This window comes from Calonectris borealis, chromosome 1 (assembly GCF_964195595.1).
Source record: "Calonectris borealis chromosome 1, bCalBor7.hap1.2, whole genome shotgun sequence".
Classification (NCBI taxonomy): domain Eukaryota; kingdom Metazoa; phylum Chordata; class Aves; order Procellariiformes; family Procellariidae; genus Calonectris; species Calonectris borealis.
This window is the reverse complement of record NC_134312.1, coordinates 174,393,338-174,420,139: the sequence shown is the minus strand read 5'-3', so window position 1 is coordinate 174,420,139 and position 26,802 is coordinate 174,393,338. Positions and strand designations below refer to the sequence as shown.

At 40.2% G+C, this 26,802-nt stretch overlaps 1 protein-coding gene across 2 annotated transcripts in view; it reads right to left on the bottom strand.

Moving 5' to 3' along the window:
• Positions 1-26,802, bottom strand: part of TBC1D4 (TBC1 domain family member 4) — a 107,802-nt gene that overhangs the window by 6,003 nt on the left and 74,997 nt on the right. The window contains exons 6-18 of one of the 2 annotated variants that reach the window (XM_075138939.1): positions 26,360-26,451; positions 25,465-25,575; positions 24,694-24,813; positions 21,055-21,129; positions 19,810-20,036; positions 17,815-17,964; positions 12,938-13,098; positions 11,805-12,014; positions 8,040-8,198; positions 6,309-6,467; positions 5,638-5,882; positions 2,602-2,761; positions 186-355 (exon numbers count right to left, since the gene is read on the bottom strand). In XM_075138939.1, the coding sequence (XP_074995040.1) occupies positions 186-355; positions 2,602-2,761; positions 5,638-5,882; positions 6,309-6,467; positions 8,040-8,198; positions 11,805-12,014; positions 12,938-13,098; positions 17,815-17,964; positions 19,810-20,036; positions 21,055-21,129; positions 24,694-24,813; positions 25,465-25,575; positions 26,360-26,451 (2,039 nt within the window). Of the gene's footprint in view, positions 1-185; positions 356-2,601; positions 2,762-5,637; positions 5,883-6,308; positions 6,468-8,039; positions 8,199-9,917; positions 10,782-11,804; positions 12,015-12,937; positions 13,099-17,814; positions 17,965-19,809; positions 20,037-21,054; positions 21,130-24,693; positions 24,814-25,464; positions 25,576-26,359; positions 26,452-26,802 lie in introns of those variants that run through there. The other variant, XM_075138949.1, reaches the window with a different exon arrangement.

The following is a 26,802-nucleotide window of genomic DNA, read 5'->3' as shown; positions in this document are numbered from 1 at the left end:
ACTCTTGCTAAAATTGCTGAAATTAGCTCATATCCTATTTCAATACAAGTTACTGGCAAGATGACTCCTTTGCATTGCAAACCAAAAGGAACATATTGAGAAGACTTTTACGTATACCTTAGGCATGATTCTTTTAAAGTAAACTAAATGGAGGGGAAAAAAAGTAAAGAGAAAACCAACCTTACCTGGGTAATAATTTTTTCCATTTGAGGCTGAGTCATATCTGGAATAGTGGTTTTAAGAAAATCAACAATGTTCTCAAAACTCTCACATCCCATTATAGATGTTTCTTGACTACTAAGTAGGCTCAGTGCTACTTTAAATATGACTTCTGTTCCTTGAAGAAAAATAATGTCTAAAAAAGAAAATCATTAAAATATCTTGTAAATGAGAGCTAAAGTCATTGGATAAATATATATATTCGCTGGGATGTTGTTCTTTATAATCAAGCATAATGCAGATTTATTCAGTTCAGAATTGCAATCTGTCTTATTTCAACATGAGGTTAAAGCATTTTCTGTCACCTTACAGATGTGAGACAGCATTAAACAAAATATCATATGCTTGTTATGTCTGCAACGGTTATCTGCAATAAGCATTTCATTACTGTCTACTGTAGACTATAGACCATTAACTAACTGCTAACTGTTTCTAAGTGCATCTATGACTGAAAAGCAATTGGGAAGCTGTTTTCTTCAGGCATAAGCTACTCCTTAAAAAATGATCACGTAGATTCCATAACCAATCATATTATTTTCAAAATCCATAGTAGTGATCACATTGGCTATAATTTAAGCCCAAACCCCTTACTTTGAGGTATAATTACGTGGATGCAAGGGGAAAGTCTGGGCTCTGCAGAAGTCAGTAGACACAGACTGCACAGAAACTGGAATCTTGATCACAGTAACTAGAAGCTCGGTCTCGGTAGCAGCGGTGAACTTGCAATTACTGAGATGAACGCAGCACACGTGCTGTTCAAAAAGCCTCCTGTGCTGTTGGCTCTGTCACACCACCAACAGCAGGGCTACGCCACTGAACAAACTCAACTTCTGATCCTGCTACCGAGAGGTCATCCCTGGCCCTAATCCAGTATCACAGGGTAGCACCAGGACACTGGTGAGGCAGCCATCTCACTCATACACAGCTCCTAAAAGTCTCCCTTCTCAAGTCTATGATGCACATTCAAGCAGCATTTATATTAAGTATATAATTTATGATGGGTAAGACATTAACCATCTTTCCTGGTATGTGACAATGGCCCATAAGACACTGAAGATGCAGGAATCCAAAGCATTAGGAAGTAAAACAACATAGTGACTTTTGAGCTTTATAATGGGAAGGTGCCTTGCTCAGCTCATTTACAGAGAAATGAACACTGACCCTCCCCATCCTTAAAAAAATCATTTTCCAAATTCAAAGCCTACTGAAGACAAAAAAAAAGAACACTTTAGCCTTGAAAAACAAATCAAAAAGAAAAAAAAAAACACAAAATGCTTGAGTGTCCCAGAATTCAGTAATACCACTGGGAAAGAGATGTACCAATCACGTGAATACCACTGAAAAACAGATACACCAATCATTTGTTCACCCAAAGAGCAGTCAGAAAAAGTTTGCTGTAAAAAGAAAAAAAACCTCTGTAATGAAGAAAATGGTCAAAAAAAAAGAAAACCAAAACCAAATCAAACTCACCTCCCTTGCCCCCCAAACCACCACACCAAACAAATTAAAAACCTAACACACTCCAGTAATAAAACAGGAGACAAAAGTCAGGTTGAATTTCTTAAGAAAAGACAAAAGGTGCTGTATGAAAACAGAAAAATCAAATGGAAAAAAAAGTCTGATTTAAGAGGAAGTACATGACATATGGTCCTAGCTTCTTGGTGCATATCTGAGCGCAGTGAGTTTTACATTAATAAATAAATTTTAAAAAAAAAAGCTGCATTACTAGAGATTTGATTAAGCTGGCAGTTCTTATTGACAGCAAAAGAATACAAAATCAAGTACTTGACATGCTGATACTGTAAACACTACAAGGCACAATCAATATTTAAGCTTCTATACTAGACGTTATCTGAAGAGGAGCATATAATGAAAAAAAACTATCTAAATGGAATAAGAGGCATACTAAGACTAGGAAACTGTTCAATATATACATGAATACCTGAAACAGCCTTTAAGTTCAAGTTAACTTGAATTTTTATTAGAAAGCACTTTAGAATCAGTTATTCAGAAACACTTTCTTGAAAACCAACGCATTCTCTTTTTTCAATTTGCAAGTTCAACAAGATGAACTTTTCTACAGAATGCTTCATGCATAAAATACATTTGCAACAATAAACTTCCTGCTGTTCACACTTCAGAAGTCTCTTGGCTAGTAACAGCAGACATACTGAATTGCTCAAGTCTGATGTTTCAAAGAATACATTTCAGTTTTCCTCTTTGAAAAGGAGCTGACATCCCACCATGAAGAGCATTGCTACTCGCCACCCACAATAGACACCCCAAATGTCCCTAGTATGTAGAAAATTACTCCCTGAGAGTTTCAAAACACAATGGGCAACATTGTTCTGTTTATTATTGCAATAGAATAAACTTTCTTACCAAATACTCTGGCTACAAATCCTAATGGAAACTGAGATGCGAACAGTGTAAGAAACCACGGTGCAGCGTAAAGACTGGGACTGATTTCATTTTCTTCAAGGTGATTATACAGGTCTCTGTGATAATCATGAAGAAGCCTTGAGAGCTGATACATCTGAATCTACAGTGCATGGGGGGGTTGGTGGGGAAGGAAGTAGAGAAAGAAAAGTTCAGCTTTACTCAGTTTTCCAAACCATTCCCATTTCACTCGAGGGAAATTAGCTCCAGTACAGATGGCACTGTAAAATGAAGCTTAATTGTTGCCTAGGGCCTCGAGTGATATCTATTGACGTATAAACAACCCACTCCTAATGAATTAAAACCAACACAGTAGTCAATAACAAAGAACACTTTGAACCTGATTATTAATGAAGTATCATTTCAGATTCACAGACTTAAGGTAAGAAGGGAATACATCAACCTAACTTTATCAACAAACCAGAACTTTCAGTCTTGCAGCCTCTTCCAAGATGCCAAAACTCTCCATTACAGAGTTGAACTATTTCTGGCTAAATTTACAGATTTCAGTTGCCATCCTTTGAATCTTCGCCATATTTTTGCTGCATTTAAAACTCCTATGCTACAATCATCACTTTAGACAGCTTCTGTACCCACAGAGTACATTAGGTACAGTGGGTCAATAGAGGTGTACCACATACATATTTCCCAGCACACCTCCCACATGCCAATGGTCCAGAGAAATTTAAGATACCGATGCAAAAAGTGCTGCTATACAACCTGTAAAAGGTTGCAAAGCAAAGTGGTTAAAAGTTGCTGTTCATTCCTAAAAATATCACTCTGTGGCAAATTACTTCCTCGCAATTTTGATAGTTTATATTCCACAGTAAGTCGCTCACAGCAGAGAGCGACGCCTCTCTCAGAAAGCAGAAGATGAGAAGCAGACATATATTGATTAGTTGTCAGGTTCAATTTTGCTGTCAACAGTGCCTTATGCTTAAGGTGAATCCATTCCTCAATAAGAGAACGACTTATTGGATCCAGCTACTTTCCTACTTTTAGTGGTCATGATTCTTCCCTACCAAAAACTGACTGCACTTGAAACTATCTAGTCAGCAGCATCCGCAAGCAGACAAATTCAGGCAAATTAGCTAAATTTGTGCATGCATTTGAGTCCTTGCTTTAATTGCCAAAGATACTAATTAAGCACAGTTTGGACAATGTTGATACAAAACACATTTATATGTGAAATTAGAATAGTATCAGAGAGGCAGTAAACAAATTGGATGAGTTCATTATGAACTAAGGATCTAGATTACTACTTTTTCCAAACAATAATTAAAAATATAAGTCAAATAAGTTTTCATTAATCTAAAGAAACATCCAACATTTTTCTTCTATAGGACAGAAGCTAATTCTGCATATAAGCTTACTTGTGTTTCAAGTAAATGTAAGGAAACTATAAAGAATTTGCAAGCGCTCTACTCCTGTTAAAAACCAAAACAAACGGTTAGGCTTTAGTGAGATCCTCTAAGTCATCTTCAATAGTCTGGTTTGTCTTGAGCAGACAAAACTTGTACTTTAGTCTAGAACAGGATAACTGCCTAGGAGCAAACTGTGGGAAAAGGAAAAGAGACTCATTTTATTTAAAGGGCAAACAGTACTACAAGCAGAAAACCTCCTTAAACTTAAAAAGTGTTCATCCTAAGAGCTTCTGACAATTAAAGTTTCAGACTCAATTAAATCAAAAGGTGAAATCCTGGACATCTGAATGCTCTCAAACCATCAGATGTTATTGAAAGTCTACACCTGCAGTATAACATACAAACATTAAGAGAGCATCTTCTAGGGTAAAAAAATCCCACAACCATGCAGTTATCCCCACTGGTTCAAAACATATTGGGGGGGGGGGAGCAGAATGGAACAGGGAAGAAGCAGAACAATGCTCTTTATGGCTGTTCACCCTTAGTTCATGAAAACAAACTTGTTATAGCATACTTACATCCGCAGTTAAACACTCCTCTTCATCATTTTTAGAACAAGCACATACAATTTCTTTAACTATATTCTATTCTATTGTTCTGGACATTTGCCAAATAAGCACCTAAAGTGACTGGTCATGAAAAGTGGACTGAAACTCCCCCTTAAGTTTTTACTTAATTATAAGTGTGTGCTATGCAAGAAGCATTAAAAAAAAAAAATCTGCCTCTTAGTTTTCTCTTTCTCCACTGTGGATTACAAGCTTTAACTCAGCAGTGGTATATCCCTTTATAATATTAGGGGCTTATAGTATATAGTTATTTAAGTCAGTGGACAGTTGCATCTCAAGGTGAAAGATCTCTCAAACTTGAAACCCTGAAGTTCATACAGATCTGAAAGGTTTTCTGTCTCCTTCCTAAGCAGCCTTCAGTATTCATAGATAGCTGTTAAAAGACTAATATTGCAGAGCATGCATCGTTTCACAAGCAAACTAAATGACTAAAAATTCGTCTGTTTTCTCTCTGTGTTGAGGGTGGTAGGGTAGAGGACGATGAGAGAAAAGAAGTGCAAATGATGAGGCAAGACAGAGCAGCTCCAAGTACAAATGCCTGTGGAGTACATTGACTGGCCACTGGGTGTCACTATTGATTTGACTTGGAGTTACAAAAGAAAAATCTACATCTAGGTGCTTATGGACTGAAGAAAAACAAAATCATATTGTTTTTTAAACTCCGTCTATACAGATGCATGCATATCGTTTTTTTGGCATAAGGAAGAGAGAGAAGTCAGGAAAAGAAAAGGAAGAGCAAAATAGCAGAGAAAGAAGAGTTTCCAAACAGGAGATGATGGGGACGTGTGACAGGAAAAGTCTGCGAGTTCTGAACTTCTCTGTTTGCAAATTCAGAATCGGAGAGGGGTTTGACAATAACATTTTCATGCACCTCACAACCTCCAAAACAACATAACAAGCTTCATAAGACCCTGGAGAACATAAGCAACCTCCGAGAGCTCAAAACTCATTTAAAACTCTAGTTGACTTTAGGAGAAGGACTGACTTACCTGTAGTGACATCATGTCTGGCCTGTACTGTTTACGGAAGCCAAGGTCATACATGAGGAATTTCAGCATTTCAAAGGCCTGTTCCTCACTCATATGTAGAAGCAGCACTCCAGCTACAAAGCTTATACCTTGACAATAACCCACTTCTTTGTCCAGCAAAGAGTATGCTTTCAGGAGATTAAAGAGTGATAGCTGTCCTGCTCCCAGATGGGCAGAAAAGTAAGGATGCGTAGGGAATGTCCGTCCTGATGTAAAGAGAGAAGAGTAGCTGATATTCAATTCTTCTCATAAAAAAAACCCAGATCCATCTGACAACCAGCACTTCTCTCTTCCCATAGACCTCTTGCTTTCATACGCAGGCTGATTTTGGTCAGATCAATCCGTAATTTACCACTGATTTTAGACTGTATCCACTGAGCTCATTTCATATTCTTGTCTGCATAGAACTTGCAGAAGCGACTGCTTGATTTATCTTTTCAGACAGATGTTGAAGAGCATAAATACAAACTGCATAACCTAAGAAATCATTTGCTTAGAGGACGCTAAGTGGCATACACAGAATGTATACTGACAACGTAGAAAGTGGTGCTGAAACAGCAGCATCTGTCTCCAGCAATGGCTCAGACACATGAAACAAGTCAGAATAATCTCCCAGCTACAAACAGACGTACCTAGATCTACAAGGATGGCGTGCTGTTGAGCAGTCAGTTGTTTCAGAAGTTCTTTGTAAGAGATGTCGGGAGGCTGTTGCTTGTTTGGCAGTCTGTGTCTGACTCGATGTTGCACTGCCAAAAACTGCCAAATTTCTCCCCGACGACTTTTTGGTACACCTGCAGATCAGGTCAAAAAACAAGAGGCCTAAGCAGGGGCATATTTTTAGTGCGACAACACAAGAATTTGCATAGTCATAATCTTGCCCGTCATAATCTTTGCCGAACCACTCTGGAGGATCCCTTACAAACAGTCAGCTTCAGAAGTTGTCCACTCTGCAGTGTATTCCCTCAGTAGCCACAGTTCAGTCCCACTAACTAAACATTAATTACAAATTTACGGTAATCACACTGAGCAGTACATTGGGCAACTGAGGTACAGACATCACTTGTTTTGCCACCTCTGAGCTGTTAGCCTCCAGCAGGAAAAGATGCATGACTACACGCAGAATGCAGACTGTCCTGTTTAGAAAGGCTGAACTAAATTCAGAGGTGTAAAATACAGGGAGGTCCACCTCATCTTCCCCTTCCCAAAGGGCTGCTCATGTCAGTCCATAGGCTTGGAGAAAGATGTGCAGATGACAAAATGCTCAGTTCAAACCTAAAAGCATTAATGCTGCATACTAAAGGAAGGACAGAGAATCACTCATATTGAAAGACAGCATTTCTCTCAAGTCAGCCAAGCACCTGTGAAAGCATAAACTAAATTAAAATACTACTTTCAGACTTTCACATACATCCCCCTGACTCTGCAAACCGACCTTTGAAAGTCAAAATAAATTGTCAACTCTGCTAATACTTTCCAGGCAAATAATTATTTAACAAAAATACAAATTAGAAAAAGCATATCCTTGTTCCCAACTCTGAACTGCAGTCCAGCAGCAGAAGATAGGGCAGCAAGGAAAAAAGTTTGTTGGCATTCTTCTGCAGATCACTAACAGGAACCACCTTATTTCTACCACGATTTTCTTTGGTAACAATTTAAACTTCCCTTCTGTACCACAGCCAGATTACACTGAAATATTATTTTTCAGCATCTGTAATACAGACATGAGAGTCTATGAGGAGGGCACAGCGGTGCAATCAGACTCTATATCCGCATTATACTAACAAGGCCCGCTGGCTCCCCTTCTGGCCTACAGCTAGGCCACGGGAAGACCTACTTCAAGCCAAAATCCCCAGCCTTTCACTCGAGGAAACAAAATACTAAAAGACCATAGTCCAGACTGCACAAGATATGGTCCTTCTGACTCTCTGAAGCTTGGTTGTGATTCCCCTAGGTTTTGGGCACAGTCCACATTAGACATTATGGTCCTGCCTTCTCAGTAAGTAAGTAAAATCAGAGCATCTGAAACTTGGGAGTCAGTTGGATAGGAGCCACAGACAGAAACCAGAAGGTTACAGTGTTAGCTGCAGAAGCTCCAAGTTCAATCTTCAATGTAATAATACACGGGCACAGGAGTAGGACTATACATGTTTCTGCATTGCTGACATTGTAAGCTGCAGACACAGCAGAACCTATTTTCTGTTTGGCAGCAGGAGGTAGGTGCATTTGCAAAAAAAAGGCAATTTTTTCATTATTTTGTGCTACTGGGAAAAGTGTATTGCTGGCAGTTTTGCTTTGGTATCAAAAGGCAACAACAACAAAAAAATCTTCAGACTTCATAGTTAAAAGCCATCCTACATAAATACCTTCTTTCAAAGTGGAATGAATGTCTTCCATGTCACATCGGATTTTGGCTCTGCAATTTAGTAACTTCTTATCCCAAACATTTATGACATCTTTTTGACATGTACCAACTTCCTCATAGTCCAGTTTGACTTTTCTTGATTGGAGCTCATCTCTGCTTGCTAGAGCACAGAACACAAAGGAAGAGCACACGGAAAACCAAAACATCACAAAATTACAAGAGACATCAAATATGCAAAACCCATTCAAGTTAGATATATCTATCTGACAGTCTGACTAGGGATAAATACACCTTCTACAATTCATCTGTTAATAGCTGAGATGGGCACAGTCTTTTGTCGTAAGATGCTGCAGGTAACAATTTAACTTCTATTACTGGGCCACGAACATCAATAATTCATGAAGTACATGCAAACAGTTTTTAAGGCTTGGGGCAAAGAAGAAAAACCCACTCAACACAGTCAACTACACCACATCTGCTGCTTCTTTCAACTGCAAAAACACCTTTAATAATTTTTCTCTTGTTTATATTGAACATTACAATGGTTTTAGTATGGCAAGTCCCAAACATATGAATGTTTATATTAGAGATTTAGGCAAGCACGCTAGGCAAGTCTTCTAAACTGAAGTCTGTCACCCTGGTCCCAGTTTTTACATGTCCCTTAAGAGAGTCCCAAGAGCACTGGGACTGGGCACTGCTACCTGGCACCATCAGACTGACTAGAACTAAACAGAATGAACCAACATGAACCATATCCAGAAAGGTACATCTATGCTGAAGCACAGAACTTGTTGCTGTATACTTAAAAGGCACAAGATATTCACCCCAGAGGACTCACTGTTTCTGAAACAAAGCTGCAGAGTTACTCTGGAATTTCATGGAGAAGCAGCTTTCATTTCCATTACCAAGAAATCAACTGTGATTATTTTATTATACATGATACGCATGCAGAAAAACACTCCAATTCCTCATATTACTGGTGTAAAAAACTGGAATCAAGATCTGAATGTGTCTTAATTTACAGAGACAGGTTTAATTACCATTGGACTGAATTGTACATTTCACAACATGACCTCTGAAAGCTGCAATTGAGTTTATCCCAAATTTGCCTTGATCTGTGTGCATACTTGCTCCTTGCAGGAGATTCCTTCCTCTTACAGATGCACCCCCCACCCCACCATCATCTCTACGTGAAAACAAACTCTCACCATGTTATTATACAACTTGCAAAACAAGACAATCAGTTCCTTCACCTAATCAGCACACTTTGGATATAGTCAATATTGGATGAATCCATAAGATCATTGCCTAGCCCATTCCAAAAATGTAGGTGACAATTTATTTCCAAAAGCTGTATGTTACACCAGTGAGACCATATCTATTCAAAACTACAGGGGGCCTTGTAGAAGCAACTATTATGCAAGGTGCAGTACACTTCCATGAAAACAGGAATGTGATCTCACCACAAGAATTTGCAGTCCACTTGGGGCAATTTTAAAAGTTACCCTATTGCTGTGTGATTTCATTTGAGAATGCTCATTCTCACAAGCAGTATGCGACAGATTTAAGACAACAGTAACATATTTCAGTGTGACAACAAACTCCAGAATTAAGTGCATGGTTCATCATTCACTGAATGGTACTTTAGCTCTGCAGTTAACCCTACTGAAAGTCAGCAAGCTTGCTTGTTGATCGTACTTGCCCTACCTCCTATGCCAACCTTGGTTGCTTGCAACCATCCCTGTTAACATTCTTCCTAATCATTGCTAGGTGGCCTGCTACTTTTTATAGTTCTTATATTTCTAGGTGATCTACCGGAAAAGGCAGCTTTTAGCTGAGGAAAAAAAAAAAGCAAGTTTGTGCAATTCACAGAACTTACCTTCTGTAAAACAAAGAGCTAATAGTATTCAAGTCTCCTCGACAGCAGAAGGAACAGGAAAAGAAGTTCTATTAATATTTTGCAAATAAAAATCAACAAAACATTAAGAGAAAACCACTGAAAACAATTCCACAGCAATTCCAGTCTCAAACCAGTCATATACAGCTGAATAAATTCACAGCTAGGAACCCGGCTTCAAGTGCAGAAATAGCTGCAATTCTGTTATTACATTTCCCATTCCCTAGATCTACATTTAATTGTAGGCTAGGATGCCAACCACTGCCTGAACCAGCACTTGTTTGGAATGTATCAGTTGTGCATATGTCCTGTCCATAAAATGGCCCATGTTACAGCAGCCCATAGGAAGGAAGCCTAGAGATAGGCGTTAAGACAGTTTACTTTCCACCCTTTGAAAATCAGATCATGAATTCTAGCTAGCCAGGGCACCAGTTTCACTAGCAGTACTTATGAACCTGCATACAAGAATAGAGAGACAAACCAAGATGTGGGCTGGCAGATGGGTGCCAGTTTGGAATCTCCACTGCTGACACTCCTGTTTTCACCACGAATGATCAGGCAGGCAGAACTTATTTCCTACCTATCAGTTACAGAATGAAAATAACCTCCAACTGAGTCTTAAGGAACTGGTCCAATTTAACAGTTTTCAGTACCTCCAGCCACACAGGGAGGGTACAGGAAAGAGTTTGTCCTTCAGCAGCTCATACTACCAGAGAGAATAACACAGAATTAGTTCCTACAGCAGACGTCCAGCTTCCCCACCCCACAACAGTAGACTGACGTTTGCTAAAACAACAAATGAAGATTTTGGCTGAAGTTAAAACAGATTTCTCTGTAGATGTTCCCTATGAAGTATGTGTCAACAGGGAGACAAACTGTAGAAAGAGTGCACAGAGAAATATGCTACATGTGTAGGAAATACATTCAAAGATGTACGCTTGTAAGGACATAGAAAGACTCCTGTTCCGCTGTTTTTCTCTCCTCCTCCTGCCTTCTCAGTAAGGACCACTAAAGAAGGAAAAAGAGTTAACTGACCTTATCATTATTTTTGTTTGAAGAATCAGACTACCATATAACGAAGTTATACACCATACAGGAGAAGATGAGGGCAGCAATCGCAGAGAAGACATTTGAAATTTTCAACTTGCACCAAAAGCTGTTAGTCTATTATACTGAAGAACTTCTGTATGCTAGGATAGACATTGCATCCTGCCTTCTATTTGTGCAAATCTTGACCAGTCATAGTAAAATATCTTAGCCAGAAGCTCAGGCAGCTGACAAGTCAGCATGGCCAACTTCAGATCCACCAGTAACAGCACTCAATTTTCAGTATACCGCGCTCATCTTCTGAAAAAAGAACTTTTTGACATACCTCAAGAGCCAGTTGCTCTAAAAACACATTTGGATTCAAATATTTATAAATTACCACTGGTGATGTGGTTAAGGAAGGACAGAAAGCCTGGACAGAAATGTCATGCGCTGCAAAGGACTGAAATGAGATATAGAGGGTAAGGTTTACCATACCTAAGTGTTCACACAGCATCTGTTCTCCTGACTCCACTTCACATCAGAGTTCCTAGACTCAGTCAGCTAGAACATAGACTGTAGCAACCTTTGTCTAACATGCACTAAAAAAGGAAAAGTTATCACTTTCTTCTTTAAGTAAGGTAACTCATTAAGAGTTGGCAGGTGGACAGAGAACCTGGTAGACTCTGAGATAGGACTGGTCAAACACATTTCTTCCTAGCACTGTTAACCAAAAAGTTACAGAACCACACCTCTGTTTGAGGGGCTCAAAATCAGTACAGTTTTCAGCTTCAGGCAGCAGAATTTGTAATAGTTTTTAGGGGTATTTTCTAAATAGCTAACCTTCCAGCTTCTGGTTTTCTTTTTCCATTCGAAGTAACAGAATTTGCTGATGGATGGCTTTTCTCCACAGACTTTGCAGTTCTTCTGAGTTTTTCCTCTCTCCAGTTTTATCTGGACCATCCTCATTTTGCAATACTAGAACAAGAGGGTCCTCCTCCAAGGGTGGAGCAAGAGGGGATAATGGTAACAATTCACTTCCATCATGACCATCTGCAAAGAATCAGAAAGCTATTACAGGAAACTCAGATTGTTTGACATATCACGAAAATCTAAATCACAGCAGAACAAAAATAGCCGTCTTCCACATTCAGCAGTGAGATGCTGATTCCAAGGACAGAGAAAACACAGTTCAACAGTGCAGAATTATTTTTAAATAGTGTGTTTTATTTAAATTAAATAAAGTTATATTCAAATGAAATAAAGCTAAATAAAGGCCCACCCAGTATTTCAACCCTTTCCCCTGCTAGCTCCTTCTGGAGTTACAAAGAGGCATTTATCTATAAAGTCTCCTTTACAACTGAGCTTGTTTACTGCTGTGACTTACCACAGGCTCTATACTAAAAGCAACTTTTTCCATCTGCTAAGCTGCACTATAGGCAGTGCTATAGCACTTTATGGTCACTAAATATAGAGTTTGTCATTTACCTATGGTTATGAATTCTACCAACGGGACTATATCAACGTAGCAGGGTTTCAGAGGTTTCTACCTTAAATGACCTAAAGCTGTAAGAACTATTAACACACTCAACAGGTGCTATGTGCAGTACAAGGACAAGGCAGAAAAATTACCATTTTCTGCAAACACTGCTATTACGTAAGCAGGCTAGGATAAAAATTTGCTAACTGTTAAAGAGGCTATCTTTGTCAGCAAGAGGCAGTTCTTCGTTTCCTTGCTACCAGTGCAGCCACAGCAGATTGCAATTCATTTGATTTTGATGACAGAATCCTCTGTTCAAAGCAATAAAGACCTAAAGCCAACTGCGCACAACTGTTCTCTAGTGAGGTTCTAGCAAGAATATTTTATCAAGCTGACTCCCTTCTCCCTTTCATTATTTTCACATGTTGCAGTTCACTATAATAGTAACTATTCAGTAACAACTGCTTGTTTATTTTCTTTAAAAGCACACACAGACCTGGATGCTGCATCTTGGAAGGAGATTTATTCATAGGTGAAGCTACCTGCAGGAATATTCTCCGCCGCCAGGAGATGCGGCGAGGTGTGAGCGTGGCCCCCACAGCATTTAGAGATTCATTGCTGCAGATGGTTGATGTTCTTTTCTTTCCCTCCCCATCACTGAAGGAAAGAAAAAGCAGATGGGGTGATCAAAGTCAGTCATCTTTGGAGGGAGAGCGGGGGGAGAAAAAAAAAAAAAAGAAAAAAATCTTTATGAAGTCTGTCTAATGTGCAACCAAACCTGCAGGAGCATTTGCTGGGAAGGCAAAGCGTGCTGTGTGTGAGCTTCACCTTGAATACAGAAGTGCCCAGTAAAACAGTGCTGTGAAGTTTGCACTATATACCACCAGGAAGAATTCATAGCATTCATAAAGTGCTCAGCTGGAAGCGCCGAATAAAAGCTAAACTTTCTGAAAAGCTAAGAGAAAAATGTAGTAATATTTAGCTTCTAAAATAGACAGCAATGGGTTTTGCTTTGCCACACATTAGTCTTACAGGGGTGATCTGATGTAATACCCTAAAAGCACAGATGTTGCTTTAGCAGAGCACAACGCTCCATTTAGTGACATTTTAAATGCCATGATAAGCTCACAGGTGAATATTTCATTGGAGGCAATGTTCTGGCTTTCTTATGCAGCCTTTTTCCTATGCTTTAAGAAGCCGACTTGCACAAATGTCCATTTCACTTGCACAAATGGGGCCAAATGCCCTCATGTTACATCAGCATCTCCAGCTGAAGGAACAGAGTCTTTGCAAACAGAGGGCAGGCTCAGTTCCTACCACAATGACCTGAAAGGAGCTGATCTCCTCCTCCCCAGTTGCTATGTAGAAATACATTTACACAGTAATTCTAATAGTAGCTTATGTTGCTGGAAGAGGCAAGGAGAGGATACAGGGAAGCTTTGCTGGGAGGTCATTTTAAGAGGACAACCAAGCAGACCTCTCTACTGACTATTGCCGGAGGAAAGGACATTTAGCTTTCACAAGTACTTGAGCCATTTTCAGAAATATTTCTGCATTTTGCATTTGTGGTAGTACATTAGGTGCACAGATCTGGTATAGCAATGGGTACATTGGTTATCTGCCACAAATCCTCCCATGCAACGTCAACAGCGTGACACACAACTACAGGCTTCTTGGGAAGACAGCATCAAATACCGGGAGCTGTGTCTGCAGCTTCATATTCATCACAGGGAAAACCGCTATATCAACACAGCAGTGACTGCACTCAAACCTTCATCCTGTGAAGACTTTCCATGCTACAGTACTAAGTCCCTAAAAAGAGTTAGACAAAAGGAAAGCCTAGCAGGTTAAGTGTTCGCTATGTTTGCAGTGGTAAGTTAGTTGCAGATGATTGCAGTTTGCCAGCTGCAGTCGGTCTCCCCACATTTGGCTTACACAAAAGAAGAAAACTGCAAGGGAGGCAGACTACGTCTTATTGAAGTTTCAGCTACACCAGTCTACCAGCTACACCATCTCAATCAGCACTTTCCGTATCAAATACTTTGTGCTGAATGATAATCCACCAAGCTAGAATTGGCCTTTTTGGTGATCAAAGCTGTCCCTATGCTAATGATCTACAACAGCTCCCTGACATCTGTAAGCCTCAGTGAGCAAACTGGACTCACCATCATACACAAGCTTATCAGACTCTGCTTCCATATCCTGGCAGAGAAATGATCGTGTCTTCAAGTTCACCTACCCAGGCACCACCCCCGCTCTCCTCTAAGAACGGCGCTATGGGCTGCGAGCCCTAGGTAACAGAGAGTCTGAATTATTCTCTACTCCCGATTTTAGTTTCTACAGTGCCTCAGTTCCCTATGTGTCATACTATTAGTAGGTGGTCTCAGTAGAGCCCCATGTTGCACTAATCAAAACAGCAACAGAAAACCCTGTGACAATCTTCTTCAGCTAACTCTTACACAGAGTGTGTAAGATGGTGATGGGGTAACCATTGCTTGTGCTAGCTAAACAGAGACTACAAAACCAATTTTGAATCTAGAGGTGCTGTTTCCCAAAGGTATTTCAGTCCAACAACTCTTGGAAATAAGGTATTGAGTTTGAATATATTAATATTATAACTCATGTTTCTATAAATAACTGTGACAAAACTACTTCTTGCTATTTCAAGTCTTACATATCACATGTTAGAATACAAAAACTGAGTCATTGCAGGACTTACTAAATAGAAGCTACATAACAAGGGAATGAAAACTTCCTTTTTACTGCTATGTACAAAAATCTACATTCAGCTACTGTGCCCCTAAACGCGCAGAAAGTCCTAGGAATAGTGTTCAATTTACAGTAGTAAAATTTACAGGAAAGTTACAATAAGAGGGTGGCTATTTTAGGGTATGAAATAAAGCTGTTTACATCATTTGAGTCGCAGAGTTTACAGTGGAATGGATTAGTCACACGTGCTACCTCGTGAAGTGTGCAAATCATACAGTTCTGAGGACCTGTATTTCTGTTGTTAAACCCTCCCTTCCAAAATTCCCCTGGCATTTTAAGCAACTAACATTAATCACCCCTTTTTTCAACGAGCTGTCTGATGAGTGATTAGAGGAAAACTTTTGCAAGTCTCATGCGCACACCTTGCCATATTCAATGAAAGGCAAGGGCACCTGTGAAAACACCAAGATTTAGGAAAAGGAGGCTAGAAAGGGAGCAAAGAAAGTACCCTCATTTCAAGACAGACAGACAAGTCTTAGCTTAACATCAGATCTGAAGGTGTGAAACAATACCCTACAGAGTAAAAGCAGGAAGAAGTCAGAGTAAAATGGTAGTGTCTCCTATCCTGTGATGAAATGGTTCAGAAGATTGGTGCAAAAAACAGATGAGTTAACTCAATTACATATTCCCCACCTTGAAACAGGAGTTGCACGATACTTACTCCCCAGACTTTACCATCTCTCATACCTAACTTAACCGGCTGGCTTTGCTCTTGGTCATATTTGCAAGATTACTTCAGGTTTTAAGGTAGCCATGGATTTTAACAGCCAGGCAGGTAGGTGCTCTGCTCAGACAGGCCAGCAACACCTCATACAGTTTCTCTGAACAGGGTGGGGTAAAAAAGAAAAGTATATCTGACTATTAGCTATCAGCTCCCTGCAAAATGAAGAGGTCTATTAACGTAAGCAGAGAGACTAAGAGCAAAAAATTCATTTGTGCTTGGGTAGAAAGGTGGGGTGACCTTAAAGCGACTCCCTCTTCGAAACTGTGAAATATTTCTAAGACTGGTTTTGGAAAGACCTCCTAAAATTAAGTAATGATTAGTTTATATTATCCCTCTATTGGAAAGTGAATCTAGACAATTTAACATTTACTTCTTAAAAGCTGTGGGACTGGGGGGATGGTGGCAGCAGGGGTCCTGCCATTAAGGCTATGTAGTCACCTTCCTGTAAGGATGTCTCACCTTATGCCATTTATACACAAGTTTGTTCTGCTGGAAGGACCTAATCTGTAGAAATTTCCCACTAGCTGTTTTGTAATTGTGTCTGCATTACAGTTTTTGGCTGCATGCTGTACACCAATTACAGATTAGAGGCCAGAAAGAGACACTTTAAATGTCAGTGAAATCAAGGTAGGATACAGTGTGCTTAAGGAGATTGTACGTACTTTGTATTTATTCTAACCTATATATTATTAGAGATGATTAACCCAAACTGTACCTTAAAGCCACCTTTAGGTCAACTGCCTCTCACATTAGTTTGTATATTTAGTAATTTCTTACAGTCTACCCTAAAATGGAGATGACAAACTAATCTGTGTGTAATGAAATTGCACTCCACAAGGCGAAAAAATTTCTTTAGGCACCCCTAAAAACTTCCAAATCCCTCTCATACAACTGAAATCCCCATGTATTAGAGTCCTAACACACCCAGAATCCAGATCTCATCAACTTGTTTTTGGTAAGAATGCAATCTACTGTTATTTTTCCAGGGAGGAACAGTCACAAAAGCACCTTCTACAATTCCACAGTTTTCTGTTGGGAATGATTAGGGGAGAGTCACACTCAGAGATGAAGAGTACCAGAAACACAAGTATAGCTCAGTGAACAAGGACAGACTGAAGAAGGAAAAAGGACTTGTCAATGACGGAAGAGAAATAAAAAGGCCAGCAACTGGCAAAAAACCATCATGAAGTTCAAAACTGTGGCTCCACCTTATTCACTACAGTCCCACTTCAGAAAAATAACCCATACGCAGTTTCCTCAAGCACCCTCCTGAAGAAGAGCTTATTCTTTCAGTAAAAAGAAGTGTGACTTCCATCCAGATACTCAAGTCTTTCACACTGATGTCAGAAAGCCCTTCTTGTATCTTTGCTTCTTCCCCACTCCTCTTCAATTGGAAGTTATTTTCCTATTCTCTCTAAACATCTCACAGCTAGTATCACCCAGCTAACTTGGCGTTTCCCCTTCCTCATGCACAGGCATCCCACATTAGTACTGTACGCTCTTCACATTGCTCTTTTCTTATTTTCACATGCCAATGATCACAGCAACACATGCTGGTTTGCATTCAGCAGAGAAAGCATTAAATTGGCGTGACACTCCTAAAAACCATTGCATTTCAAGTGACAAACCAATGCAACAGATTTGCAACACCGCAACAGAAATAGGTCACAGCTACTAGATGTCAGCAGACCAGCCTCTATTTTTAACAGGCTTTTATGGCCAAAAGCCTCTTCGCCCATTTCCATCAAGTACTTGGGAAGTCTGTTAGAAATGCAGGAGCACAAGGCAGAGTGGGAGAGAACCCATGTGCTGCATTGCATTGGGAATCCTGTTGTTAAGCTGGTGGCACTGAAGAACTAGGCAGGAGACAACGCTCTCACCTCTTGGAGAGGTCACTTTCCGAGTGCTGGAGCAACCTTCCTGAGCCCTGGTAAAAGCTTTTCAGGAAAGAAGGGGCAGAGACAGAGGAGGGGAGACCAGGTGACGCAGATTCACTCTCACTGAGAGCGTGCCGAACCCCGACAATAGGGCTGTGCAGGCAACAAGAGAACATAGCAGATGGGTCAGCATGGATTCGGATACAACAACAAAACATCCAGATTAAAGATACTGGCCAAGTACCTCATCTTGGCTTACAGTAACTGTGCTTCCCAGAAGATAAAATGTACCAAGTGCACTATTAGGCAGTTTACCTGATGATATTGATTTTGCCGTTACAGCTGATTTCTTTTAAGAAACATTTCAATGACATTGCAGAATAGGCAGACCACCTTATTTTTTTAGCCCTATTTATTCTCAAAGGAAATTCAGAAACAGAATCTCTGAAACATTCAGAAAACATCCTTAGAAACCTGCTTCCAATAACATGAACCACCTTGTTTCCTCCCTTCAGTTTTCTCTTGCTCTTGTAAATAATATGTATTGCTAGAACACATTAGAAAGTAGAGATTATTTAAAAGCAATATTTTTGGATAAATTTTCGTGAAGTGTTTAAATCAAGAAAGATAGGCCTAGTACACAGTTAAACATTACTTAATAATAGTAACAAGTGTTGGGGGGACATAAAAATTAATTCAGTTTCTTTTACTTAACATTTTTGATTAATCCTCAATAGGAAAGGAGAGAAGAAAAAATCCCAGCCTAGAACCAAGTTGTTACAAACTGTTTTGACTTAAAATCTGCTGATGATGCCACTTAATCAGTGACTTCTTAAAAGTTATTACAAAGAAGTGAAGTCAGCAAGTCCTTCGGTTTGAACTGTCAGGGTTTCCTGTTTGCATACAACATGGTCAGTGGAAAAAAAAAAATAACCAAAGTTTATCTCAGTAAAAAACACATTATTTATCTCTTCAGAAACACAATGTAACAAAGCTATTTCAAGGCTAGTTTCTTACCCTTCACCCTCTTCCATTCTCTTAAACAGAATAAACTTTTTTGCCTTCCTCTACAAGCTGGTGCGGCATTCACTCTGATGTTTTAATCTGGACATCGAACAGGTGACAAATTATTATTTAAAGCCATTTTTAGAAAGAGCCCACAAAAAGCATAATTGCTGCCAAGCATTGAAACAGATGAGTAGTTTGGAGAAAGTGCTCCTCCAGTAGAAAAAATTGAGCTCATCTGGGCCCGAATCTTGAAAAGGTTTTGGAGTTTTGGTCACTTACTGCAGATAGCCAGGATGGAGGCAGAAAAGAAAGTACAACCAAAGAGGCCCACAACGAACTGTGGGGACCTCTTCTGACCGAGTGAAGGAACTCCTGAAGGAACAGTATTCCGCATGTTAATAGCTGGAGAGTCTCCAAAAAGGAAGGGGAAAGAAGTTACAGAGGGAAGCTCCGGAAAAAGACAAACAGGGAAATCGCATGCCTTACAGTTCAGTGGAGATGTTTAATCCTTAAGTCCTTTTGTGAGACTCCTCACCAGTTTTCATTCTGGACATACTCTCTGGGAGCTTGGCTAACACAGCGACTGACACTGAAGCTGTCAGTGCCTTTTTCATTCTGGCATAAAACTGTTGGGCTATCGTCTCTGCAGTTAAAAGTGGTGAGGACCTCTTCTCCAAAGGGCCTGACTACCGACACTGCCAAAAAGGCTCAGCTCAGAGGTGACAAAATAAATAAATATACAGATTGGTGCCGGCATCCAGCCCGATGATGAATTCGCTGGATTGACGCTTCCCCCGAATCACTAATTCGGGGATTAGCGAATTACTGCAAGGCACCAAACTACTCCGAGGCAGAGAAGACAGGCTGAAAATATATAAATAAAACCCAGAGCAGGGCAAGAACAGCTTCCGTAAGAAGGAACTCGGGTGCGGCTCGTGTACCAAAATCGCAGGAGACGGCAGGCGCGTGGCGTGGCATGCCCTGACTCACCTTGTCGTCTCGACGCAGCTCTGCCGCAGCAGCGGGGACCGGACGCTCTGGGACCTGCCGTTATGGAAAGTTATCCTCCGCCTGGCGCTGGAGGGGGGGTGGCTGAAGGTGTGCGCGCGCCTCCTGAACTGGGGGGAGTCCAAGTCTTCCTCGGGAAACGGCTGCCAGGCCGAGGACACGGGGGACGCCGGAGGAGTAGCTGGCGGGGAATCGCCCGGCGAAGCGTCCTGAAAGGAAGTGCTGGCGGAGTGAGGCCTGCCGCTCCGCACCCTACCAGAGCTCTCGCCTAACCCCACGGGTCGTGCGCTGCATCGGGGCACCAAAGCCTCTCCCCTTTCTTGGTCATAGCCTATTGTATGCTAATTATCACCAAAACCAGACATCCTTTGATAATGTACTCCAAACCAGCAGCGTCCTTCTTCAAAAAAAAAAAAAAAAAAAAAAAAAAAAAGAAAGAGGAGGGAGGAATAAAAATGTATATGCAACGCAAACAACATACTAATTACTCCGGGCATCCTCTCAGAGGGATCGGCATTCCAGCTACCAGATTCTGGCTCTTTCAGGAAAACACAGGAATTGAAAAGACTAGGGAAACTGCTTTTAGCTAGTTTCCTCGACATATCGCGAGCATACTTCCTGTACCGTCACAGCGATATCCTGGAAGAGAGACTGTTATTACACAGCCAGTTTATGAGTAACTGTAGCACAAAAACCATAACAGAATCTTCACCTCCTGGGAAAACCAGCAACCAATCCTCACGTGAGGTAAAACATTAAAAACAGGAAATAAAAAGAAAGTGAACAGAGTTCTGCCCGCTCACCCCCATACAGCATCCCCAACAGCTGGTTTTAGGTCAAAAATTCTTACTTCCTTAAAGCAACTATTACTTACAGAAAGGATTCTTCACCTTCAGAGCATTTCCTCTTGTTGAGATATGACCTTTTTTAATTACTTCAGTGAAACAAGCCAGAAGCTGACCAGAAATTCCCTGCTTTTTGCAAAAGCAAGGGAAGTGTAGAAAAAAAAGAACTGACAATCAAACAATAGACTAAAGCTGAAGCTTTAAGTCAACATATATGCCAGCTTTCTTACACCCTCCGCCTCCCAGTGGAAACTCTTATTTGAGTTTTATAAATTGATGTGCTTTGTGCTACTTCCTTCAAATTGAAGCAGAGTGCCATCTTTACGCTTCATTAACACCCGTGCATGAAAACGTGCCAATTTTAACTAAGCTTCTTACGTACTTTGTCAGAAGCAAGGCTGTTGCAGCGCTCAAAGCTGTCCACGCTTCCCAGGCGGCCTCGCATTCTGTTGGCTCCCTGCAAGAAAAAAGGCGAGTCATTTAATCTGGTCTTTTTCCTCTTTTTTTGAAGGTTAAGCAAAGACGGCAACAGCTGTGCAGGTGAACACAGGACAGTTCAGGCATGCGGCATGTCTGACATAAGGCAAGCATTGGATTTTTACAAACAGTGACATCTTTAGCTGGCAAAACTGCATCTTCTCCCCCCTTGCTCCCAGGAGTTTTAAACCTGCAGCTCTGTTGTCTGAAGCAACTGAGTATTTCTTCATCCATTTGAGGCAAAATAGCTGAGCTGGCTTAAACAGCCAAGTTCAAAAAGCTCCAGACTTCAGTAGTGTGCATGCACTGCAGCTAATAGAGGCATCTGATATACTACAATCTAAACAGAGAGTTTACTCTATATCTAGACTTTTCAGACAAATTAATTCCACCTCGGCAAAAGTAACAAAAGCACTAAAACTGGGAAAAAAACACTCTCAGGTTGCAAATCCAGCCAAATAGCACCAGATACAAACAAGCCTTTTCAGTTATAATGCAGCTAACCCTGAGGCAAATTTGCTAGAAATTAGCGTTAGCAGATCCTTTCCGAAATTTTTAACAGTCATCTGGTTTCACAGCAAGAGGTGATAGAGCCGCAATACTTCCGACTACCTTCCACTCCTAACTAACTCCCATGAAACATGGGTGACGTATGCTGTTGGACACTTCCGACTGCTGAAGTCCGCTGCTTTCAGTACTTTATCAGGGAAAAAATAGTCTAGGTTTTAAGAAAACTATAGGTAGAGCTCCTCTTGGTATGCTTGCAACTACAGGGGAAGTTTTGTCAACATCAGCAGTATTTATTTAGCCTGGTTTATCCTGGTAAGGTTTATTTTCAAGACAAGAGTGCTCTTTAAGTGCATTATCCCATTTAAGCTCATTACCAATGAATACTCTGCCTGAAGCATCTCTTCGCTGACCCTCATAATAAAACAAGAGCAAAGGATAACCTGGAAGTTTCTCACTAGCTTTAAAAACACACACTTTTGGCACTGTAAGAAGGGCTTTTTGGTTCAGAAAAAACAACATCAACAGAAGAGGTTAGTGCAGCATGGGCTGGAAGAAATCTGTTCATAAGGTCAAACAGAGGTTATATTTATTTTTCTGAGGTACCTCATTAGGAAGCCACAGCCTGTTTTCAGTTCAAACCTGACAAAAATAAGATCAGTCCAGCAAAACAAACAAGTGAAAAAGTGACATTCCTCTGGGACTAAGGGAAGCCAGAGCTCAGAACCCAGAATGTTTCCCTATGGTGAGTAGTGAGCAGCTACTCCTTCAAGTAGCTTAAAATGTCACTTGATGCTATTCATCTAGCTAAGAAGCCATCCACTTAAAGTGTTCCTACGTAGCTGGTTACTACATACTTATTTCCGATTTTGCTAAGATTGAGGCTGCGTAAGTCTCTCCCCCACATACACTGACTTTTACTTTTTACTTAAATCTTTTTATCTACAAAAAGATGCTGAATGCCAATTTTTTTTAAAAAAAACTTTATTTCTTTCCTGGTCTCTTTGTTACTAAATATACTTGCAATAATTAGCATCCCATTACATCAATACCATGTGATTTGCAGCTGGCTCAAGGAGGGGAAAACCCACCACACCAATAGGTATTTGGTGCCTAAATACCTTTAGGAATTAGCCACAACCCATTAGGCTTGTTATAATAGCCTGATGAAGAATAAGAACTATTGAAACAGTCATTGTATAACACATAACACACAGTATACACACACAGAGACACTCGTCGTATATACCTGCTTTAACCAAATAATTAGTGGTTGAGCTGCACTGTAAATTATTTTTCTCGTTCTTGCATTGTGTAACCTTTAAATGGATCTGCAAGGATGAACCCCTATGTGTATCATGACTCACTACAACATACTGCTGTTCCTGACCTCTTGCTGTTTCTGAAGTTAAAGATGAGACAACCTTCCTCACAACAGCAAGTCCGCTTCATAAATGGCAAACTTAAAATGGCCCTAATCCAGACTCGGGTGTCCACTTCTCTTGAACTCAATCATGGACTGTGTAGATCCTTACACTATAACATGCAGCATGTCACAGTGGCCCTTCCAGAGAAGGAACATACTGTATCAAAAACAACAATATATAAGCAATTTCCCTTCAGAGATTCTTCAATTTAAGCATCGCATTTCATCTAAATGATTTTTCCTTGACATGATCAGAGTGCTAATACGTCCATATATGGCAGGGCTGCTTTACTGTGTTATTCCCAGTGATGTACGCCTGTTCCACAACCACCGCAGGGTTAGTGACCCGCCGTCAGAGCTAGATCACTTTCCAGTCACATGCCCTTTAGATGTGGAAAAGAAATCAGGCTCAGCACAGGCATGACTGTAGCCTTTGCGTGACTGTAGTTTGACGATATTCCAGACTGCTGAAATTATCCGGATCTTCTGACTGTCATCTCTCTCTTGCACATGCTCTCTTCTTCAGACTCTAGTGTGTAAAACTTGCCATACTTCATAGGCCAGATTTGACTAAGAGTTTTAATGCTAGCTTCGTTCCCAGGTCAAATTCACATCTAACCTTAAGTACAAACAGTTCTAAGGATTCTCCCTGGCAAATAATATTTTGCCTCCTTTACAGGGAACATCTGTGGCATCCTATGTTTGCAGATTACTTTATGACATACCCATATAAGCTGCAAGACAAGTGCAACTTAGGCCTTGATTTAGCATGTACTTTTAAAATTACTAGCAGAAGTAACTTAATTTCACTGTTCCAAATTATATTTAGACCTCACCATTCAGTATTCACAGCTCATCACACTTTCTCTGTAACAACATACTGGATCCCAGGCACCCAGCCTTCTTCAGTTACTCCTCTATATGCCTCTTCTCTGCTTTCAGGACTCTCCCTACTAAGCAGGGGACACTAAGCAAAACTTGCAATTCAGACTTCTTCTTTAAAAGGCTATTTAATATAAGAGAGTTCCAGTAATTATCTGCAATTCCACATCATAGCCGGCTAGCAACACTGAAATGAAGAACAACTCACTTTTTTTTTTTTAAATCTATTGCTTTTTTTTTTCCCCTGCAAAAGGACAACTTTGTTACTACTTTCTAAAGATTATTAGTGACCAATATGAGTCATTTTAGCTATGAGAGGTAAGGCATTACTTCTCAGAACAGAAAGATTTCCAGTTTATGCCGGCACATTTAGTCATACTTTTGAAAAAAAGATAACACGTCTCTTTATGGGATCACGCAACCACCCTCATTAATATTTTTTATTCTGAAGTAACTCATCTGATAATGCTCAGCTAACTCACTTGCCACCTACAATGAACGTTCATTATTCAGAAAAAGTTACCTTTCCTCCCTCTGTATGTGTGGCCTTACCATAAACTTTCTAGCACAGTTAAGTCACGATCAACCCAGCCATAACCCTCAGATTTCACAACAGGGATATTGCTTCATTTTATCAGACTGAGGCCAAAAAAAAGAAAAAAAAATCTGACAGGTCTTTTCTGTCAAGGATATCTGGGAGAGCTGCTGACAATGAGTTGTTAATCTTACCCTTGAAAAGATATTTTCCAGAGAGCTAGTCAAGGATTTCTTGGCCTTGTTTTTCAGAATGTCAAGTTTAAACCTGCCACCACTGGTGGTGCTTTCTGGAATCGCACTGTTAGAAATGGTCTGTTGAAATGAACAAGGACACAATTCAGCTTTGGCAATTCTTTTTGCAACTGCAGACCTCCAAAGACTAGAGCTGAACCAAATTACATAATAAACAACATACCCTTGGCCTTTACGTAAAAAAAACACAAACAAACAACCCCCCCCCCAAAACAAAAAAACCCACACCCCCAAAAAAACAAACCCACAAAAACCCCACAGTTAAAGGAACATTTCATCCCTAAAGACTGTCTTGTAAAAGCGTATCAATTTAATACCGTTACCCATTTCCTTTGCTAGATAAGTTGTAGTTTAAACCAAAACCAATGCCCTCTTCATCCCTACTCCCCCCAGAAATGACTGTTTGGGAGTGGGGATCAGTGAGGAAGGAAAAGGATAGAAGAGGTATCCTCACACTGTAAGGAAATCTAGACCTAAAAATAATTGGTTGTCTTTCTTCCCTCCCTTCCTGCCCCCCAAACTCAAAAAAAAAAACCCCAAGCATGCCACTTCAAATCAAATCAAATTACTTCTCTTTCACAGTCCTCTCTTAATTACAATACCCAGCTTCAGCTACGCCTGATGAACTCTAGCAGCGGCCCTGCTAGTATTCAAGGTTGCAATTTAATAGGGTGGGAGGAGGGAGAGGAATAATACAAAAATAAGCTTTACCGATGGTGCTTCACCAATGTGAATGTGCGTTTTCTGCTTAGTTTCACAGAGTTGGCGTAGATGTAAGATCACAAGTTCATTTTCTTCCTGGTCATTGTCAGGCTTCATTTTCTGTCAGCAAAGAAAGAAAAAAGTTGTCTTTCAAGTCACGATTTGCATATTTTCCCTTCCATAGGTACGTATTCTTTGAAGTTAATATATTGATATGCCAGATGCCAGAGTGCACTATTAGTGTGTCAGATTGCACTACTGTTTGTGTGCCTTCATGCTCCTGAGCAAAATAGACCAAAGTTTTCCATATGGAGAATGTTACAGGCTGTGGAGAGGAGGGAGCCTTACAGCCAAACATTTTGTTTCCTAAGGTTGTCTGCCATTGTATAGCTTTATAAATGGAATAAGGAAACGAAAACCAAACAGGCATTCCCTTCTTCAGGCAGCTAGAGAGGAGTGCAGCCTTTGGAAGCCTAAATTACTGTATACTTCATCTGCTTGAGTACACTTGCTTACATCTTGTCTCAGAATAAGTCAAAAGAGAGCTTCTGCAAGTACCAACCACCTCTTTGATACCTGCATATCTCACCTGCTCTCAACTCATTCCCACATCACTTTCAAGTAGGGAAATGCATTTACAGAGGATGAAATAAGCTCAGAAAAAAAATACTCTGGGTATGAACACAGAACATCTCAGCAGACTTGGGAACAAAAACTTTTCCGATAGCAGTGTATCACGCGTGAGGTTAGGTTGGAGCATGCTATTTCAGTATGATGTTTGGTGGAACAACAATAAATTCTAGATCAACTACATAACAAAACAAACATAATCGAAAGAAAAAACATCTAGTCCATTTTATCATGGTGTTTTTCAAATATGAGACAACAGTGTCTAATGTATTACCTGAACACGTTCAAAAATGTCCGCTTGCTCATTATCAGTTAGTGACGACAGATGTCTCTGAATTACAAGTTTGGCTCTTGGTGGATACAGTCCTGAGAAAAGAAAGGAACATTAAAAGCTTCTAGATTCTCAAATGATCTCTCGAAAAACTTTGGAAAAAATGATAGTAGAAAATATAAGCCTGCATTTGAGTTTATACAAGTTTCACGTATGACAGTTGTATATCTGCAGTATCCATGATACAAAACACTTCAGGTTTTGCTAAACCACATGGTTTTGTCTCCTTTCTTTAGCAGTAAAAACAGAACTAGCAGCAGCTAAGTGGTTGGCTCCTGTGTAAAAGGTTGTGCTCCCTAGTCCACTGATGCCTCTGTCCTAGTACCAAGAGATCATTAAGATGGAAGTCTGACAACTGCATAGGAGAGGAGGAAGAGAGGAACAGA